The sequence below is a fragment of the Trachemys scripta genome, chromosome 1 (genome assembly GCF_013100865.1).
Source record: "Trachemys scripta elegans isolate TJP31775 chromosome 1, CAS_Tse_1.0, whole genome shotgun sequence".
Classification (NCBI taxonomy): Eukaryota; Metazoa; Chordata; order Testudines; family Emydidae; genus Trachemys; species Trachemys scripta.
In genome coordinates this window covers 325,008,734-325,031,389 of record NC_048298.1, presented here as the reverse complement: position 1 = coordinate 325,031,389, position 22,656 = coordinate 325,008,734, and the positions used below count along the sequence as shown (strand labels likewise).

Here is a 22,656-nt window from a genome sequence, read left to right as displayed (position 1 = left end):
GCGGATTCTGAATCAGGAAGTGAATATAACAGCTGGATGATAAGAACGTTCAGAACATATAACAAAAAAAATGGTCAGGTTAGTAAAAAAAGTTAACTGCCTATTTACACAGGCATGCAACGCCCTGGGGTGCAATGTTGGTATAACTGTAGTTCACTGCACACAGAAAAAAAACCTCTTTATACATTACATAAAACTAGAGGGACTTTTTTTTAAGTTACGAAGAAAACTTCAAAGTTTTTAATTAAAAGAACACCCCAAAAGGACAGTTTTAAAACTCCTCAAATTCTTTCCCAAACTTTCTGTGGATCCTTGTCAGCATCAGAGACTTAATCTGCTCATTTCATGTCCTCTCTGAGTTGCTAACAGTCCTGCAATCTCCCATAGAAAACGGGGTAGCCACAAAGCCCCTACCTTTCTTGCAGCGATGCTGGTGTAGAGCTTGCCTTTGAGGTGTCTGACATGAATCATGCTGAGTAAGAAAGCTCTCTGTCAGCTCTTAAAGTCTTCCCTCTCTTATAGAGAGAGACAGAGAGCGAGAAGCGGAAAGATATGTAAAATGAAAGCTCTGGCTGAAGAGAGAGGAAAAATCAATGCCTCCTATTCACTGGGAAAAAAAATACAGCCAACTGGACCGTTGACAGCAACAAGAGGAAACGTCTAGACACCCATACATTACAATTCACCTTTTCAATCTATCGGATAGCACACTTTCCCCATGGGTGCTATGCTGAGAATCTCTCGTTCTCACTCAGCTAAAGTATGTTTTCAATTTAAAAAAAAAAACTTTTTCAAGAAAAATACGGAACGTATAAGAGTCATCTCCCTTCCACAAATTATCAAGGTTATAACCATAATATACTCAAAATTGCTAAAGAAGCAAGAAGTTCAGGAAATGACACACAGTTATTTTGCCAACATGAGGTCACTGCTACCAAAGTTTTTAAAAAATCCATAGCGAATCAGACATGTGGTCAGAATCAGACAGCAACCAAAAGAACCCCCCCTTCCCCACAAACTATTAAACTTTTACAGGATATAAAATCTTAAAAGGAGACTCTCCACAGCTTTTAGGACTTTTAAGACACTTTAATGTCTTCTGAACAACTTCACTGTTTGTGTGTGCAGAAAACTGGATTTTTTTTAGGTGACACATTGGAGCCTGTATGTTTAGTCCATGCTGTGGTTTATTCCATTAGTCAACAATTTTATTAAAAAACTGGCTAAAAGAATCATTGAACATTTCTTGCATCACTTGGCCCACGTACCACTGAAGGGCCAATTAACTTATTATATGGTCTCACCAAACCCCTGTTTGTAATCTGGGCAGGGCAGGGTAAATGGGAATCCAAACAACTCTAAAACAGGGAGGGATTTGACACCCACATTTACAACAGATTATAAATAATAAAATAAATAAATAAATAAATAATAAACAACACCTTCATTTGATTTCCTTTGTGCTCCTCTATCTGTTGCATTCAATCTATTACAGGAAGGTTGTGTGAATTGCTTCCATTTTAAAAAATTACTTAATGACTTGGCTGTAAAAATTCACTCCATACTCAAAAACTGGTTACCAGGATACATTTCCAAACATATCTCTAATGGCCTGATCTGCAAACACACATGTGAACAACTCTATTCCTGTAAGTAGTCCCATTGGACTCATGATCCTATTTACAGATTATTACATGAAAATTGGAGCAATGGAACTCAGTGAGGCTACTTACATGAGTAAAGTGATCCACAGATTTCATCTACACTCCAATTTGTGCAAATCCTGCATACAAACCATAGTCTCCTTGTGTAAAATCAACCACTGTGTGCACGCAAAAGTGTGGGGTTTGCTTGTACAATACACAAGTTTAGTGTGTGCTCATGTCTCCTTCATCCTCCTTTAGCTTACAGTAGAATAGACTTGTGCTTCTGGGGCTGAAGGTCCCAGTTTGATCCTCCCAGATGACCATTGTGTCTGTATGTATGAGGTCACCATTTGTTCCACATGCATGAACAGTAAGCAAGATAAAGCCAGTGCTGCATTGGCAGGGAAGCTGACTGATTCAGTGGTTCAAAAAAATTTTTTTCAAGCTGTAAATCACAAACCACCTCTCCATGCAACCTCTCAATCCCTATTCCAAAAGTGCCCTCCAGCAACTATCCTGTTCAGATGCATTAAGCATACAAGCAATATTGGGGAACAATATTTAAGAAACATGATGAAAGCACACTTATTTTAACATGGTGGATTCAGCTACTTCATTATATCCTTCCAAAGGTAAACCTTTGCTGTTTATTTCTTCTCTTTGAATGTTTGATTTTACATTTATTAGCACCAATTCTCCCTACATTACCAGCATCCCCCACTACTCCATTTTCTGTAGGTCATTTTGCAATGTGGTTCTATCCTCCTGTATGTTCTCCACCTCTTCAATTTTCATGTTAACTATAAATATGATCATGACTGAATTTCACTATAGAAACACCTGACAAAATTTAGCTATGAAGCAGCCACCTAGGGAGAAAGACTATTTTAGTTATTCCTGTGGTAGGGCTGTCAATTAAACGCAGTTAACTCACGCAATTAATTCAAAAAAATTAATCACGATTAATCGCACTGTTAAACAATAGAATACCAAATGAAATGTATTAAATATTTGTGGATGTTTTTCTACATTTTCAAATATATCAATTTCAATTACAACACAGAATACAAAGTGTACAGTGTTCACTTTATATTATTTTTATTACAAATATTTGCACTGTAAAAATGATAAACAAAAGAAATGGTATTTTTCAATTCACCTCCTACAAGTACTGTAGTGCAATTTCTTCATCATGAAAATGCAACTTGCAAATGTAGGGTTTTTTTGTTACATAACTGCACTCAAAAACAAAACAATGTAAAACTTTAGCGCCTACAAGTCCTACTTCTTGTTCAGCCAATCACTAAGAGAAACAAGTTTGTTTACATTTACAGGAGATAATGCTGCCCACTTCTTAATTATAATGTCACCTGTTGTAGCTGGCGTCGCAAGATATTTATATGCCAAATGCACTAAAGATTCATGTGCATCTTCATGCTTCAGCCATTGTTCCAGAAAATAATGCGTTAATTAAATTTGTGACTGAACTCCTTGGGGGATAATTGTATGTCTCCTCCTCTGTTTTACCCACATTCTGCAATATATTTCATGTTATAGCAGTCTCAGATGATGACCCAGCACACGTTCATTCTAAGAACACTTTCACTGCAAATTTGACAAAATGCAAAGAAGATACCAATGTGAAATTTCTAAAGATAGCTACAGCACTAGACCCAAGATTTAAGAATCTGAAATGCCTTCCAAAATCTGAGAGGGATGAGGTTTGGAGCATGCTTTCAGAAGTCTTAAAAGAGCAACACTCTGATGCGGAAACTACAGAACCCAAACCACCAAAAAAGAAAATCAACCTTCTGCCGGTGGCTTCTGACTCAGATGATGAAAAGGAACATGCGTCGGACCGTACTGCTTTGGATCGTTATCGAGCAGAACCCGTCATAAGCATGGACGCATGTCCACTTTCAGCTGACATGGTAAAAAAGCAGCAAGCAGCATTATCTTCTGCAAATGTAAACAAACTTGTTTGTCTGAGCGATTGGCTGAACAAGAAGTAGGACTGAGTGGACTTGTAGGCGCTAAAGTTTTACATTGTTTTATTTTTGAATGAAGCTTTTTTTGTACTTAATTCTACATTTGTAAGTTCAACTTTCATGATAAAGAGATTGCACTACAGGACTTGTATTAGGTGAATTGAAAAATATCATTTCTTTTGTATTTTACAGTGCAAATATTTGTAATAAAAATTAAATATAAAGTGAGCACTGTATACTTTGTATTCTGTGTTGTAATTGAAATTAATATAATTGAAAATGTAGAAAACATCCAAAAACATTTAAATAAATGGTATTCTATTCTTGTTTAACAGCGCGATTAATCGCGATTAATTTTTTTAATCGCTTGACAGCCCTAATAGCTTGTAAAAAAAACCAAGATATAATACAACGTAAAACCAAGAGAAAGGTTTACATGATTTTTTATTAATATTCTATTAAAACAGTGTTTTTAAAGAATTTTCTGGAATTTTTGAAACTCAAATCCGGCAGCGCTAAGAATTTCAAAGCGAAATTGACTGACAAACAAAACTGAAACAGGCATTATTGTTAAATCTGAGTGAAAAACAAGAAGTAAACAAAAGGCACTGGAAGTTCAGCAATTTTGAAAATCAGACCACTTATTCAGAAACCTAATATCAGGCACCCATTTTTTAAAATCTTGGTCTTAAGTCTTTTGTATTTCATGACATCTGTCATTCTGTGTTGACATTTTATTTGTCAAATTGCCAAGTGCTTGTCCAGCACTCTAAGCACCATATATATAGAATACATTGGTAAATACATCACTTTTACAAATATGGACAGGGATTTATTTAATTTGGTGGATCTCAAATTGTGGACCGGGGAGCACCTGCTAGTGACATGCAAATTGCTGGCTGGTCGCATAGTGCTAGATCCTTCCCCTTGTTTCCTGTTGCTAAACTGCATTCAAAGTAGCTAAAAATAGCTTAATTTCTTTCCCAATGTTTCTTTTTAACAAAAGCAATTGATGTACTTGGCCATAATGGGACAGCCCTTCTAGTCAGGGTTCATCTGGGCACCCAATTAGCACTAGGCTAATGTGGGCTATGATTGGTTTGTTATTGGATCACCACTGGGAGGAAGGGGTCTGAGCAATCATGTATGGGAGGAGAAATGGCTCTGAAAAAAATCTCTCAGTTAAGATGTGGTCCATGCTACGGAAAAGTTTGGGAACTCGTAAATTAGTAGCTCCCCTACAGGTATCCCTCCTGATGGTTTCTATAATTAAAGGCTAAACCCAGAACAAAATGTAAAAGAGGGAAAAATTAAATCAACCGCTCATGAGACTTTGGGTCAAAAAGTAAAAATGAAGGTCAATGCAAATGCAATTCTGCTCCTTATGGCCGCAGCAGCTCCCGACAGTAGTAGATCTCCTGTGGTTTTACTGCACGGGTAATATTTTCCACTGTGCACCTGTAAAGGGGACCACTCACCACAGGAGCACCTCCTTGTAGCCAGGTATCACATAGCAGCTGTCTCCCCATATGGTGACCCCTGACAACGGTCACCCCATTGCTGCAGCAGTCTCTCTTCCTCAACTTGGCCCTTCAGCCAGATTAGGCTTTAATCCACCTCTTCTGGGGTAACAGATAATCCAACCAAACGATAGTCCAATGACCTTATAGCAGGTCTTCTTTTGTCTCTGGGCTCTGTGGTCCTTTCATCCCTTACCTCAGGGAGTTTCACCCCACCTTCCCCAGTGGCCAGTAGGAGAATCCAGACCTACCCTAACCTCAGGTTTCCAGGCCAAAGACCCTGTACCTGGCCCAAGTCTGCTCCCTCAGACTCCTTGTTACCTCTTCTATCGGCCCAGAAAGTGACTGTAGATTCTCTCCTTGCAGCCCCTTTCTGCTACAAACTTCCTCTCTTCAGAATAACCAGCGTGCTCCTGCCCAACTGGGCTTCATGTTCAGTTAAGCCTCTCTCTCTATCCAGGTGACATAATTGACTTCTAAGATCCACATTAACCCCTTCAGGGCCTGGTGGTCTCATTGCACCACAGCTCACAGGTAAGCACAATTGTACAGAACTGTGCACCTCAGCATGGAGGGGCAGGATCTGCAAGGTTTCCTGTAGCTCTGGAGCTGCAGCGTGGCTCCTCTTCCGCTCCACGACCTATTTGGGGGGACTCCTTCCCTTCCAGCCCCTCTGAAGATCCCCACATACAGTCAGTTACTCGGAATGCCCACTGGGGCTTCCATTTTACACTAGTCTATCCAAGTACTTCACAGCCCAAGCACCTACACATGAAGCAAGTTAAATATCCATTTTCTAATGGACAATGTACACTTTTGAGGACTATAAATTTAGGGCCTGATTGTGGCATTTGGTTGCTTCTCCCTGCGTACCCAGCCAGTTTTGCAGACCTACGTGGAGAGAGTGAGGTACACCCCTAGCCTTTGGTGTGGAGCACAGGGTGAGGAAGGTTCTTTGTGCTATCCCCATAGCCCTGCCAGGATCATAGATAATCAAGCCTTTAGAAAGCACCATGCCTTTATAATTCACAACTCCTGTTTAATGTTTTACTTAACTATTATTTTTCATACAATGACATAACTGTTTTATCTCAACACCCACAAATCTCTTATTCAGAATGAAACAGAAGTGCTTCAGTTAAATATGCAACACTAGGTTACGTGGGTGGCACGCCCAGCAGTAAAAGCACAAGAGTAATGCTTCCTAAAGTGGCTCTCAGCTTTCAAGTTACACGATGCTATCAAGATTTCATTTTAATTCCCAGCCACTCTGACTAGTGAAATTAACATCCAATCAATCATCAGCATCTGAAAAGCGCTATACGTATGTTTAAATACATAGCCGGCCCTATATAGCTGCATGTCACTATCATAGCAGTGCACTATTGACATTAAAGCACAGTCACTTAAAAAAGGGATTAGACAAAATGCCTCTTTCACATAAAGTGACACAACTAGCAAATGTCAGAAATTAAAATAAAACTTCTGCCATGGTGGAAAAATCCCAGTTTCAGGAACTTCATTGTTTGGGAATGCTGGCCAGGACGATGGAATTCTAACCTAGTGTGTTCAGCGTACTTGGGATCTTCATCTCAGGGTAACTAACATGCATGAGTTATCACCAGATAAAAACAGTGGAAACCAGGTACTTTAGTTTTACAAGGTAAACTCTCCAAGGTCAACCCTTGATAGTGGTATAGGGCTTTTTACCTCATGGTGAAACTAAAGTGCCTGATCTTCACTGTACTTCAGTAATAGCTCATGCATGTTAGTTATACACCTTTTTTTAGCAGTGAAGACAAGGTCAATGTAATCATTATTTCTATGCAGGTTTTTATTTGTGAGTAGGGCAGACAGCCTCTTGCTGGGGTCAAGAAGGTCATGATACCAGGGACTTTAAGTGAAGAGGTTTGTGATGTAGCGCTCTTCCGTTGGATGTTGATACTGGGAATGACAATTTCTGACCATGGACACAGAGTTAGCACAATTGATGCTGCGTTCACCAATTAGTAAATGTGGAACATCACATCTTATGCCCTGCCCTATGACATCAAGAAAACTATTTGGGCCATGCCTGCTGCTTAATTGGTAATTGGTAATTTCCAGTCTTGGAACATCAGCCATAAACATAATGGATCAAATTCTATGAGGGGCTGAGCACGTTTAATGCCCACTAAGATCAATGGGCTATTTGATTATTTCAGCTTGATACTGGAGACACAGTATACAGGTATACTATATACAGGTCCTGATCCCGCAAGTTGCTGAATGCCCTCATTTCCCATTGACTACAATGAGAATTAAGGGCGTTCAGCAACCGCCCAGAACCAGGCTAATAATGAGCAGATCTCAGGACACAATTCTGCAAATCTTAACCCAACTGAGTAGAACTTACGTATCACTCGGCATGTGTAAGGACTGCAGATCGTGTGGAAACACAGTGGCAAGAGAAAATCAGAAAGATATGCTGGATCATTACAGTTATGGATTTCAAGGAGTTAACGAATGACAAAGCCAATCTAGAAGTTTACACATAGCCAGTGAGACAGTCTTAAACAAGAGGTAATAAATAACCCGCAAGTCTTCAGTGTTAAAGAAACAAAGCGCTTTAGAGGTCAACTAATTATCCCATCCCAGTTAACTTCTATTTTCTTTTCCTCTTATTTTCAACTTACTGCTATTAAAAGTCCAAATATTTTTATTTAACTTGGAAAAAAAAAACAAAAGACTTCATGGCTGAAACCTTCTATGGTAATATTGAGCCAAGAGAGAACTATTACAGCCAAGTTGTGAGCATATGAAAATGCCATAGATGTTATAACAGAAACACGCAATCACCCTTAACTCCATCGTTGCAAATGGTGTGACTATTGTAAGTAGTACTGTAACAAAAATCCCTACACTGTAACCTTGTAGTCGTGCTGCTTCATTTACAACTCAGTGTACACTTATACTACTAGAACTATCATTAGTTTGTCAATACAAAAATCATCTCATCTGCTGACATATTCACATTCTGCCTTACCAACTTTTTATTTAGCTACCAAGAAACTAGGTTACAGTTTACACTGAGAAGCCTTAAATAAATCGAAGGAAAAAGGAATACCCTGCACAGTGAACATTGCTTAAACTTTAAAAATAAAAGGATTGCAAGATCAACACAAAAGCTCTGAGGCTTCAACTGCTCCCTAACATCAGTGGCATTTATGCCCATGATACAGACCTAAAATTCTGTATGGAATGGTATTAAATCCATAGAACTAGCAACATATCAATAAATTGCTATTATAAACCTGATCTGAACCTTCCCAACAATCTAAGTTCATTAAAAAGCAAGAGATTATTACAGGAACTGAAAACTCAATCTACTCTTTACATTTCATCTCTATAAATTTATACTTTATACAATTCATCTCTATACATTTCATCTCCAAAGAAACGGTATACAAAGGTCACCAATATATTTCATCGTGCAATAAAAATAACCACAGCTCTTACCTTTGTCGTCGTGTCTACAGAATGATTTTCAAAAGACTGATTCTCCTTACTGTGTTCATCACATAATACGGATCCATCTGACCCATCGGAAACCGCAGACTATAGAAAAAAAATTCAAATAAAGCAAATGATATTCACAGAATACTACTACTTTTAATTGGAAGCATGAGTCCAGACATACAGGAGTGCAATCGTGCCTCTAATCCACACTTGGGGCTCATGAACCAGATTTGGCCCTCAATTTCTTGCCATTTGTCATTTTCTGTGGTTGATTCTGCAGCCTCTCCCACTGAAGCCTATGGTCTAATCCTGAAAAGTGCTGAGTAACCTCAACTCTCACTGACTTCAAAGGGAGTTGAGGGTGCTCAGCATCTCACAAGATCAAGCCATAAACATGGAGGGTGAAATCTTGGTAGGGCTGCCAACTTCCTAATCGAACAAAACCGAACACCTTGGCCCGACCCCTTCCCCAAGACCCTGCCCTCTGCTCACTCCACGCACGCCCCTCTGTCGCTCGCTCCCTCACTTGCTCATTTTCACCAGGCTGGGGCAGAAGGTTGGGGTGTGGGAGGGGATGAGGGCCCTGGCTAGGGATACGGGCTCTGTGGTGGGGCTGGGGATAAGGGGCTTGGGGTGCAGGAGGGGGCTCTGGGACGAGGGGTTTGGAATGCGGGAGGGAGCTCCGACCTGGGGCGGGGGTTGAGGTGTGGGAGGGGGTTCTGGATGTGGGCTCCAGGAGAGTTTGGGTTCAGGAGGGGACTCAGGGCTGGGGTAGCGGGTTGGGATGTGAGGGGGGTGCATGGCGCGGGCACCAGGAGGGAGTTTGGCTGCAAGAGCGGGGCTAAGGGCTAAGAGCTGGGGCAGGAGGTCGGGGGTGCAGGAGGGAGTTTGAGTGCGGGAGAGGCAGGGGGTCGGGGCGCAGGAGGGGGTGTGGGCTCCGAGTGGCACTTACTTCGGGCGGCTCCCCAGAAGCGGCGACATGTCCCTTGGCTCCTAAGCACAGGGGCGGCCAGGTGGCTCTGCGCGCTGCTTCTGCCCATAGGCACCACCCTCGCAGCTCCCATTGGCTGCGGTTCCCGGCCAATGGGAGCTGCAGAGATGGCACTCAGGGTGGGGCAATGTGCAGAGCCCCCCAGCCATCCTCTGCCTAGGAGCTGAGCAACATGTCTCTGCTTCCAGGGAACTACGTGGAGCCAGGTAGAGAGCCTACCAGCCCTGCACCAACCGGACTTTTAACGGCCCGGTCGGCTATGCTGACCAGAGCTGCGAGGGTCCCTTTTCAACCGGGTGTTCCTGTAGAAAATTGGATGCCTGGCAACCCTAAATCCTGGATGAATACCAAAACTCCCACTGACTTTACATGCGGTCTAGATTTCACTCAGAGCAGCTGCAGAAATGAGCCCAGTAACTGTATGGTGTAAACCAGGGGTTCTCAACCTTTCTCTTTCTGAAGTCCCCACAACATGCTATAAAAACTCCACGGCCCACTTGTGCGATAACAGCTGTTTTTCTGCGTATAAAAGTCAAGGCCACCATTATGAGGTAGCAAGCATTGCAATTGCCCAGGGTACCACACCACAGGAGACTCCGCAAAGCTAAGCTGTTCAGGCTTCAGCTTCAGCCCTGGGTGGCCGGGCTTGGGGCCCCAGGCTTCAGCCCCATGTGGTGGGGCTTCGGCTTTCTACCCTGGGGTCCAGCAAGTCTAATACTGGCCCTGCTTGGCAGACCCCCTGAAACCTGCTCGCGTCTCACCAGGGGCCCCAAGACCTCTGATTGCGAACCACTCGTATACACTATCCATAATTGTCTCAGTTCTTAATTACTGCACAAAATTCTCTACGTTACATATTTTTGAAAGTGCTCAACATTTGTGAAAGGTCTTGTCTGCAAATATTTTTAATTAAATATAATGGGGTGGGGGAGTTGTTTTGTTTACATAGCATTCAGTTTTACAATGTTTGCAAAAAGCCATCACTAAATACAAGCCTTCTTTCAAAATATCTGCAATACCAGGATATAGGAAAAGGCCAATGGTTCCACCTTCCTCACTAATTTATGACCAGACTTCTCCTGTAAACCATTTTCTTTGAATTGATTTATTTATAGATTATAGGCAAAGTGTTTAGTGCTTGTGGTTTTCCTACTAAACATGCAGCACATTACTGTAGATTTTTCATTTATGAGATAAATATTAATAGCTTTTCAAGAACATGAACAGGAAAGTGGGGTGGAATCCAACAGTGCTATGCTATGTCCCACGTGGTGTTGAGTGCCATAGAAATCACGAGTAATGTAAAGCCATCCTGATTAGACCATTCACTGGAAGCAGTCAATTTTAACACAACAGGCAAGCAATTGTCAGCATTTTAAATAGGCCAGCTACTGCCAGCACCATTTAGAAAACAATGGGCCAGTGCCAAAAAAAAATGGCACAAATCAGATCCACATGTTCAAACGTATTATCCTCTGGTGCTAACTTGTTTATTTAGGGCTTAGTCCGGTAATGTACTGAGCACTCTGGCCCCCATCCAGCAAAGTACTTAAACACGTGCTTACCGTCACTGAAGCCAGTGGGACTAGAGACATGCTTTAAGGTAAGCCTGTGTGTAAATGCTCTGCTGGATAAGGGTCAGACTAGTTAACGCTATACGGCATGAGCCTTTAGGACCCAATATCACTCCTATCTATCTGTCTTAGGTGCTCATACAGTCTTCATCATCACAGTGTCTGAGCACCTCACAATCCTTACTGCTTCCATCTTCACAACATCCCCGTGAGGTAAGGCAGTGATTGTCAGGAGCACAGCCGGCTCCCAGCCAGGTCACCAGGCAAACTCAGCTGGGCCCCATGAGCCTCCTCCAAATGGTCAGGCTTCCTCACTGGGCAGGCGACCCTATCACCTGCTACTTGAGCCAAGCTGCATCAGCAGCTGCTCATCATGTGCCATGTCCCCAGCTGCCCTTGCCTTACTCTTGGTTCCAGTCCTTGTTCCAGCTCTAGCCTGCCTCCTCCCTGCTCTGGTTTAGTCCTTGCCTCCCTGCTCTGCTCCTGATCCTGGAGCTGGTTTTACACTTGCCAGAGTTTATGCTCCTTTCTATTTCCTCACTAGGATTTAACTTCCACTTTTTAAAGGCTGCCTTTTTTGCCTCTCACTGCTTCTTTTACTTTGTTGTTTAGCCACAGTGGCACTTTTCTGGTTCTCTTACTATGTTTTTAAATTTGGGTATACATTTAAGTTGAATGTCTATTATGGTGTCTTTAAAAAGTTTCCATGCAGTTTGCAGGGATTTCACGTTTTAATTTCTGTTTAACTAACTTCCTCATTTTTGTGCACTCCACCTAGGAAAAGGGATAGCTCAGTGGTTTGAGCATTGGCTTGCTAAACCCAGGGTTGTGAGTTCAATCCTTAAAGGGCCCACTTAGGGATCTAGGGCAAAATCAGTACTTGTCCTGCTACTGAAGGCAGGGGGCTGGCCTTAATGACCTTTCAAGGTCCCTTCCACTCCTAGGAGATAGGATACCTCCAAAATGCTACCATGTTGGGCTATTCTGGTGTTTTCCCCGCCACATGGATGTTAAATTTAATTATATTATGGTCACTATTACCAAATGGTCTCTCTATATTCACCTCTTGGACCAATCCTGTGCTCCACTTAGGACTAAATCAAGAATTATCTCTCCTCTTGTAGGTTCCAGGACTGCTGCAAGAAGCAGTCATTTAAGGTGTCAAGAAACTTTATGTCTGCATTTTGTCCTGAGGTGACATGTACCCAGTCAATACGGGGATAGTTGAAATCCCCCATTATTATTGAGTTTTTTATTTTTATAAACTCTCTAATCTCCCTGAGCATTTTGCAGTCACTATCACCATTCTGGTAAGATGATCAGTAGTATATCCCTACTGCTATATTCTTATTATTCAAACATAGAATTCAAACATATCCATAGAGATTCTGTGGGACAAGTTTGGTTCATTTAAGATTTTTACTTCATTTGATTCTACGCTTTCTTTCAAATATAGTACCACTCCCCCACCAGCATGACCTGTTCTGTCCTTCCGATATATTTTGTACCCCAGTATTACTGTGTCCCATTGATTATCCTCATTCCACCAAGTAGTCAGAGATATAGAGTCGCCCTGAGCATGGGGTTGCATAACTGACCATCTTGGCTAATAGCCATTGGTAGACCTTGTGATGGGTTGGGTCACAGAAACCCCCCCCCCCCTTGGGACTGCCACCGGATCTGCTTGGACTACCTCTGAGCCCCTTTTCCCTGCAGCTTGGGACTTCAGTACCCTGCCTGGCTGTGCCAGACACGCTAGCCTGCTACAAACACAGACCCAGGTCTGAACCATGTCCCCCAAAAGCTGCAGGCTTAACTGAAAACAGCTTAAGAAGTGCTCCTGTCTCCAACACCCAGATACCCAGTTCCTAACGTGGTCCAAACCCCAAATAAATCTGTTTTACTCTGTATAAAGCTTATACCGGGTAAACTCATAAATTGTTCGCCCTCTATAACACTGATAGAGAGATATGCACAGCTGTTTGCTCCCCCAGGTATTAACACTTGCTTTGGGTTAACTAATAAGCAAAAAGTGATTTTATTAAATATAAAAAGTAGGATTTAAGTGGTTACAAGTAATAACAGACAGAACAAAGTAAATTACCAAACAAAATAAAACAAAACCATGCAAGTCTAAGCCTAATATAATAGGAAACTAAATGCAGGTAAATCTCACCCTCAGAGATGTTCCAATAAGCTTCTTTGACAGACTAGACTGGGTCAAGCAATCACTCACACCCCTGTAGTTATTGTCCTTTGTCCCAGTTTCTTTCAGGCATCTCTTTGGGGTGGAGAAGCTATCTTTTGAGCCAGCTGAAGACAAAATGGAGGGGCTTCAAGGGCCTTTTATATTCTCTCTCTTGTGCAACATCACAGCCACAAGATGGGGTCTCTAGCCACCTGGGCAAGTCACATGTCTATGAATGATTCAGCTTTTTGCAGGCTGACGCCATTGTTTACATGTTAGTTTGAACATTTCCAGGAAAGCTCAGATGTGGATTGGCGTCTCCCAAAGTCCATTGTTATTTAAGTTCTCCCAATTACTTGAATAACCCCTTCACACTATGTTGACTAAATCTGTCTTATGTGCTTCCTACAGCAAACACTTTAAATTCAAGCATAAAGCCAATGCTCATAACTTGAGATATGAAAATCGTCCATGCATACAAATAGAATGAATATATTCAGTAGATCATAACCTTTGCAAAGATATGTTACATGGCATAACTAGCATAAAACATATTCCAGTTATGTCATATTTACATTCATAAGCAGCGGCGGCTCCAGGCACCAGTGCTCGAAAGCGCGTGCCTGGGGCAGCAAGCTGCGGGGGGTGCCCTGCCAGTCCCTGCGAGGGCGGCAGGCAGGCTGCCTTTGGCGGCATAGCTGTGGGAGGTCCGCCGGTCCCGCAGCTTCGGTGGCAATTCGGCGGCAGGTACACCGAAGCTGCGGGACCGGTGGACCTCCCGCAGGCATGCCACCGAAGGCAGCCTGCCTGCCGTGCTTGGGATGGCAAAAAAGCTAGAGCCGCCCCTGCTCATAAGCATATTTCTATAAAGCATTATGGGGTGCAATGTCACAGACCAATTCTCCATGAACTTATCTAGTTCTTTTTTGAACCCAGTTATACTTTTGGCCATCACAACATCCCATGGCAATGGGTTCATAAGTTAATTTTGCATTGTGTGAAACAGTCCTTTTTTTTTGTATCAAACCTGTTGCCTATTAATTTCATCAGGTGACCCCTGATTTTGGTATTGTTGGAAAGGGTAAATAACATTTCTTTATTCACTTTTGCCACCCCATTCATGCTTTTATAGACCTCTATAGTAGCCCCCATCATCTCTTTTCTAAGATGAACAGTCCTAGTCATTTTAGTCTCTCCTCACATGGAAGCTGTTCCATGCCTTTGACCATCTGGTTGCCCTTCTCTGAACCTTTTCCAGTTCCACTATAACTTTTTTGAGATGCGGCGACCAAAACTGGACACAGCATTCAAGGTGTGGGCACACTATGGATTTATATAGTGGCATAATAATATTTTCTGTCTTATTTTCAATCCCTTTCCTAACAGTTCCTAAAATTCTATTAGCCTTTTGGACCGCTGCTATGCACTGAGCTGAAGTTTTCAGAGAACTATCCACGATGAGTCTTGAGCACTAACACCTAATTTAGAAAAAATCATTACTAACCTGTTCTCTTACTGTTGTTCTTCAAGATGTGTTGCACATGGCCATTCAACTCTTCGTGTCTATGCACCAAGTGCACAGCAGTTGGAAACTTTTTTCCCCTCAACAGTACCTATTGGGCTGCTCAAGTGCCCTCTGCTGCTATGTGCCACTGCATACAGGTATCAAGGGCAGAGCCACTCCCTGGTCCCCTCAGTTCCTTCTTGCAAGAACTTCAATGCAGAGGGGTGGGAAGGCAGGTCGTGGAATGGATGTGTACAACACATGTCAAAGAACAGCAGTTACGGAACAGATTAGTAACAGTTTTTTCTTCTTCGAGTGTTTGCACACGTGCATTCCTCTCTTGGTGACTCACAAGCCATGAAACAGGAGGCGGGATTGGAATTTATCTGAATGAAGACAGGAGGAAAACTCCAACTGTAGCATCATCTCTCGAGTCCTGAGTGAAGGCATAGTGAGAAGCAAATGTGTGAACTGAGGACTAAGTTGCCTCTCTACAAATGTCCAGAATTAGAACAGGTGCCAGAAAAGCTGCAGAGGCCAAATGTGATCTCATGAAATGAGCTGTGACTCTGCTCGACGGGGTGATGTTAGACAGGTCACAACATATGCATATACATGAGGCTATCCAAGAAAAAATTCTCAGAGGAGATTGCCCTTTTATTCTGTCTGCGATGAACAGTTGAGAGGACTTATGGAACTGCTTGGTTCGGTCCAGGTAGAACACCAGAGCTCTTCTGACATCCAGAGTGTGCAAATATTTTCCTTCCCTACTCAAGTATGGTTTCATGAAGAATGCCATAAAGTAAACTGGCTGGTTGGCATGGAATGAGGACACCACTGCCCAAACCTCAGATGAGGGCACAGGTAAACCTCATCCTTGAAGATAGTATAGGGAGGCCCAGTCATCAACACAAGCAGCTCTCCTACCCTTCTAGCAGAGGTGATGGCAACCAAATGCCACCTCCACTGATAGATGTAGCAGAGAGTAGTAAGTAGCCAAAAGTTCAAATGGGAGATCCATATGCCTTGACAACACTAAGTTTAGGTCCCATGGGGAAACAGGATTGTGCACCTGAGGATACACTTTGACTAGGCCTATGGTAGTAAGAACATGTCTGTAAGGGAACCAAGGCTGCGACCTCACAAGTAAAAGAACTGCTGACACTTTCTGTGAATCTTTTTGCAAATAGGTCTACTTAGGGAGACCCTCCACCATTGGAAATTGATTCTTGGACACACCCTGGGAAAGAGACCAGTCGAGGTGACTCATAAACAGTTTGCTCAGGATGTCTGCAAGGTCACTTTGGACACCCGGTAGGCAAGAAGCTTCTAGCTCTATTGAGTTGGCAATGCAAAACTCCCAAAGAGTTGTCTCTTGCCAGAGCTGAGAAGAGCGAGTTCCTCCCTGCCTGTTGAGATATAGCATTACCATTGTGCTATCTGTGAAGATTAACAGGCTTTCAACTTTTCCCCCTTCTGTGGCAGAAAAACCTGGCATGCCAATCTGATTGCTTTCAGCTCACTGATGTTGATGTGTAAAGCTAAGTCCTCTGTAGACCGCAATCCCTGAGTCTGTAGAGAAGTCAGATAGGGACCCCCTCAGCCAAAGGCAGAAGCGCCCATCACTAACGTGAGCATTGGTTGCAGGCTGGCAAAGGGAATGCCCATATATTAGTCAGACTTGTCCACCAGTCTAGGAAGGTGAGGGTACCCTCACCACCACATCTAGAGGGTGATGGTTTGGTGAGTAAACTGAAGCTAGCCAACCCTGTAGAATTTTGAGGCACAGTCTGGCATATTGGACCACATATGTGCACGAGGCCATATGCCCCAGGAACCTCAAACAGTTTTGCGCTGTTGTGACCAGGTGAACTTTGAGATCTATAACAGCAATCAATCAAATTTTCTGAAACCTCAAGCCTGGAAGAAAAGCTCTGACTTGAGTTAGGGGCAGTACTGGACTCATCAGCTCTATTCTCTGGACCTGGGAAAGGAAAGATCCAGAGGATAGAGCATTGAAGGTTGACTGGATCAGAGACACACTGAACAGCACCTGCTCCCTGGATTGGCCCCTCACAAGCCAGTCATCCAGGTAGGGATAAGCTCCACAACTTTCATAAAAAAAACTTGGATGCTGCAGCCATGCCAAATGGTAGTACAGTAAACTGGTAACAATTTTGATTTACCAGAAATCTGAGTTATTTCCTGTGAGCTTGATTGATTGCCATATGGAAGTAGGCGTCTTTTAGGTCAAGGATAACATACCAGTTTCCAGGGCTCAGGTAGGGAACAATAGAAGCTAGGGTGACCATGCAAAGCATTATGTTTTTTTAAGAATTTGTTTAGTTGACCCAGATCTAAAATTGGTTTGAGAGCCCACTTCACCTTCAGGATTAGGAAATAGCAAGAATAAAACCTTGTCCCTCTGTGACACTGTGGAACCTCCTCTATGGTACCCACCTGAAAGAGAGATAGTACCTTCTGGAAGAGGAGCTCCTTGTGAGAATGGTCCCTGAAGAAGGACAGGGAGGGCGTGTGGGAAGGAGGGATAGAAACAAATTGGAGGGTATAACTGCAGTACTCAAAACCCATTGGTCTGAAGTAATTTGGGACCAAGCACTGAGGAAGTGGAAAAGATGGTTTACAAATATGGGGGATATAGGATCCGGAAACATGGAGACTGGCATGACATCCTTGATTGACCCATCAAAATGATTGCTTAGCAGTTCCTGGGTGTCTAGAAGGGCCAGGAGCTGGAGCCAAAACAGAAGAAGGGGCAGGCCTGTGCCTATAACCTCTCTCTACTTTATTGACAGGTCCTGGTGAGGAGGCAGAGCGGGATAACAGTGCGTCTGCTGAGGCTGATAGTGCTGTCTGACTGGGCAGGTGAGTACAAATCCAAGGACTTCTGTCACCCTTAAGGCCATGGAGTTTGCTGTCTGTCTGCTCTGACAGCAGGGAAGGACTTTTAAAAGATAAGTCCTGAATAGTATGCTGGACTTCACAGGGTAGGCTGGAAGACTGCAGCCGTGAGGAGCTCTGCATGGAGACCGCAGAAGCCATGTCCTAGCAGTCAAGTCTGCAGCATCGAGCCCAGCCTGCAGAGAAGTCCACGCCACTCATCTGCCCTCATTCACCAGCAAAGAGAACTCCTGCCTAGCATCCTCAGGCAGCAGATGTTTGAATTTCTCCAAAGAGCCCCACAATTTCAAATCAAAATTTCCCAGCAGAGCCTGTTGGTTGGCAATTCTAAGCAGCAACCCCCCAGTTAAATAAACTTTCCTACCAAATAAATCTTTTCTGTTTGCCTCTTGATTTGGGGGTGGCAGCTTGATGCCCCTGGGGTTCCCTTTCATTAGCTGCTGCAACCATTAGCGACTCCGGAGGAGGGTGGGAGTATAGGATGTCAAACCCTTGGGAAGGTACATAATACTTGCACTCTGCCTGCTGTGAGGGGAAAGGCAAGGAAGATGGGGTAGGTCATAGTGTCTTTACAGGCCCCAATATCACTTCATTGATTGGCAGTGCCACTCTAAAGGGACCTGCTGTAGATAATATATCAATCAGGTGATGAGAAGACTCTCTGACCTCCTTGATCGGAATGTCCAAGTCCAAAACCACCCTCTTTAACAATTCCTGGTATATCTTGTAATCATCGGGGGGGGATGATGTTGTGTCCGAGGAAACTGCCTCGTCCGGTGAGGACGAGGATGAAGATGACTGGATGTGGTTCCCCTCTTCCTCGGGATGCTCTGCTGGCTCCTCAAGAGCCTCTTCCTGAGGCTCTGCACTGGGTCAGGTACCGGCCACTGGAGTCAGGGTGGCATGGTGCAAGGATTCATCCCATCCGGACAAAGGCACTAAGTAGGAATGATGAGGGGAGGATCTAGAAGCTGGGGGAAAACCCCTGGAGTTCCAAAAGGGCCAGGGGCTGGACACCAGTGACCTCCTGGCCACATTGCCATAAAAGCTCACATTGTGGGGTCGCAAAGGTACCCAGAGAGGAAGGATCTAGGCAGAGGGTGGGTCCTGCTCTGAGGTGGAGAGATACTTGAGCCCACCTCAGAGTCCAAAGAAGGCAACTCCCCTTCCACTGACCACAGGGGGGCTGTCCTGGTTGGTGCCAGGGACCAGTCCTGAGAACCAGGCACTGGCTGGAGAGACACCATCGATGCTGGCTCCTGCTTAGACTGTACTGATGGGTGGGTAGACTGTCCAGGAAGTAGGCAGACAGTGCAGGACCAGGTCTAACTATACTGACTTTAACCGAGGGAGCTGATTCCTGTACCAAAAAGCAGAGTAAATTACTTGCCACTGCAAATGCTGGAAGCATAGTCAGCACCAAGCTCTTATCAGATCGATGTGGTACGGCTGAAGTTGATGGTGCCGTACCAGACTCGACGATGTCCGTTCCAGGACTGCAGCCAATGGTGCTGTCTAAGGCCCAATGCCAGGGCTTGCCGGGCTGAGCCCCAGCACCTCTAGGCTTGGCAGCTCATAGCCCCAGCACCTCTGGGCTTGGCAGCTCATAGCCCTGGCACCTCTGGGCTTGCTGCATCAGTTATGAGTGTAGAAAAATTGCTTGAGCCCTGACACCTCTTACATTATAAATTAAGCACTGCTTAGGCCCCAGTTTGGAGAGCCTTGATCTTGATTGCACTCTACTTGACTCCCCTTACACCTGCTTTACAGGCTTGAGGGGTGGAATCTTCCTCTGGTTAGTGCCTTTGTGGAAGGCTTATGCTTCTCCCTAGGAATAGGTAAGGGTGACCAGTGCCAGGACTCCGATAGTCTTGAAGGCACACTTTGGACTGAAAGCTGCAGCACTCAGCACTGACTCAAACTGGGATAGCTCCGGGGTGGTCTTAGCACCACCTCAATTAGCAGGAACTTCAGCCTTGCTTCCCTATCTTTTTTCATCCTAAATGTGAATGGGTTACCTAGGGAGGTGGTGAAATCTCCTTCCTTAGGGGTTTTTAAGGTCAGGTTTGACAAAGCCCTGGCTGGGATGATTTAGTTGGGAATTGGTCCTGCTTTGAGCAGGGGGTTGGACTAGATAACCTCCCGAGATCCCTTCCAACCCTGATATTCTATTCTAGTCTATGAAGTTCCGACAAATCTGGCTCCAGTCCTTCACGTGTGCCTTGCCCAAAAACTTGAGACTACTGCAGTAAGGGTTGCTCACAGGCATAGGTTTTGGGCAGGAAGCACATGGTTTGAAGCCCGGTACTGAAGCATGCCTTGGTATTGGCAACAAAACCCTGAAACAGGGAAAAACAAAAAAAGCAAACTTTTTTTTTAAACCACTGAAACTTACTAAATAGAACTAGACTGTGTACACAAAGGCTGAGAGAAAACTGCTCTAGCAATTGACAGGGGTTCCAACAATTACTGTGGGCAGTAAGAAGGAACTGAGGGCCTGGGGACGGTTCTGCTTCCATTCAGTGGTATATGGCAGCAGAGAGGGCTCAAGCCGCCTGAGCAGTATCACTGATGGAAGAAGTTCCTGACAGCTGTGTTCTGGACACACAGACAATAAGAGTGGAATGTACATGTGCAACCACCCAAAGAAGAACCCATCATTATATATGTGTAGTTGGAATTATTTTCCCCTTGTACATTACTTTGCACTTATCAACATTGAATGTCATCTGCTATTTTGTTGCCTAGTCACCCAATTTTTTGAGATCCCCCTACAATTCTTCACAGTCAGTTTTGGACAACTGAATGATTTTGTACTTTAATAATTTTGTAACATCTGCAAACTTTGCCACCTCATTCCTTAGCCCTTTTTCCAGATCATTGAAGAATATGTTGAACAGCACTAGTCCCAGTACAGATCCTTGGGAGACCCTGCTATTTACCTCTCTCCACTGTGAAAACTGAGCATTTAGTCCTACCCTTTGTTTCCTGTCTTTTAAACACTTACTGATCCACAAGAGGACTCTTCCTCTTACCCCGTGACTGCTTACTTTGCTTAAGAGACTCTGGCGATGGACCTTATCAAAGGGTTTCTGAAAATGCAAGTACAGTATATCAATTGGTTCACCTTGTTCATATGTTTGTTAACACCCTCAATGAATTCGAATAGATTGGTGAGGCATGATTTCCCTTTACAAAAGGGCTGTGTTGACTCTTCCCCAACATATGTTCATCTAAGTGTCCGATAATCCCGTTTTTCACTATAGTTTCAACCAGTTTGCCTGGTACCGAAGTTAAGCTTACTGGCCTATAACTGAAAGGATTGTCTCTGGAGCCTTTTTAAAATAAATAAATCGGCATTACATTAGCTAGTTAATAGTTCTGCAATTTCATATTTGAGTTCCTTCAGAACTCTTATGTGAATAACATCTGGTTTTGGTGACTTATTACTGTTTAATTTATTAATTTGTTCCAAAACCACCTCTGTACATTTTGTCAACATTCAGTTGTTTGCCTTCATGTGTTATATTTAACTCTATTTCATTTGACTAGTTCTCACTAGCTCCTACTTGTATTTTACCAACTTCTTTCCTGTCCTCTGTACTAGGACATAGAGTTCCACCTTTAATAAATTTATCCCTAAGGGATGTCTCTGGCCGTACGCTGTTCTCCTCTGCACCTGCTGGCTTTCTTCCAGATCTCAGTTTAAAAAATCCTCTACCACCTTTTTAATTTTACATGCCAGCAGCCTTGCTGATTCCCTTTCTCTTCACACAGAGTTGATTTGGGTCCCTAGTTTTTTGCACATGTAATTCCCACTCAAGTAAATGGTTCTTTTCCAGGCTTTAGGATCAAGTTGCACTAGCTAATACTAGCTAAGGGCCCAACCCTGAGAGGGTGATGAGTGACTCCTCACAGGTGCCCTCCCAGTTGATTTTCACAGTACTCAGATACTATGGACATGGGAGCCACGTAAAAAGATAAATAGCACTCAGCACCTCAGTAAATTAAACATTAACTTGGTACATGCCAATCAGGAGCACAAATCTAACTCTTATGTAATTTTGATAGTTTAAAAAACATCAGAATGTACAGAAACATTCTACATTTCCTAAATTATTTTTCATTATATGTTATGGTAGCACCTACGGGGCTCTGGGGCAAATTACAGACATTCCAGGAGGGACAGTCCTTGGTCACAGAGCAGTCTAAGGAAAAGCTGCCAAAATGTTCTTACATATCTAAGAATGTTGATATTCTATTCATACAATATATCATCATGGACATTACTTCTTATTTCAAAACATACATGAAGTCCCATCAGTTGCCAAAATCTTAGTGTTATTTAAGAAGAGGAAAGAGTTTTGAAATGGGCGTAGGCAGCATACATAACAATTGCAATATCATTTTAGTACTCAATGTAGTGTAACCTCTGGTTAGTATAAAATTCTGTTATGATTCCTACAGACAGTGTTATCAGCTAGGTGAACCAAGCATATTAACTTTTTGCTCCACTCATCAGAAATAGACTTGCCCTGATCCTAAGAGGTACTTACTCTCTGCCACTCCTAAGTGGAACCTGCCCATAAATTCTCAACACTGCAGAATATATTATTTATCAAATGGGCACTACTGAAAAGTCTGGTAAGAAAAAGCTTCCATTTGTTTATATAATATTGTCTACAAATGCGTCCCCATTAGTTGACTCCAGTATTTTGCAAGAATATAAACCATATCAAAGTAGTATGAAATGTTTCAATTGTTTGCCTTAGGGAAATGGGTCAAAGATTAATTGTGAAGAGCAGTAAAATAAGGATATTAAGAG

The 22,656-nt window shown here is 43.2% G+C and overlaps 1 protein-coding gene across 2 annotated transcripts in view; it reads right to left on the bottom strand.

The window, feature by feature from the left end:
• DLG2 (discs large MAGUK scaffold protein 2) overlaps positions 1 to 22,656 on the bottom strand; it is a 1,462,668-nt gene that overhangs the window by 1,220,130 nt on the left and 219,882 nt on the right. For both annotated transcript variants that reach the window (XM_034759045.1, XM_034759046.1), the window contains exon 4: positions 8,653 to 8,751. In XM_034759045.1, the coding sequence (XP_034614936.1) occupies positions 8,653 to 8,751 (99 nt within the window). The remainder of the gene's footprint in view (positions 1 to 8,652; positions 8,752 to 22,656) is intronic.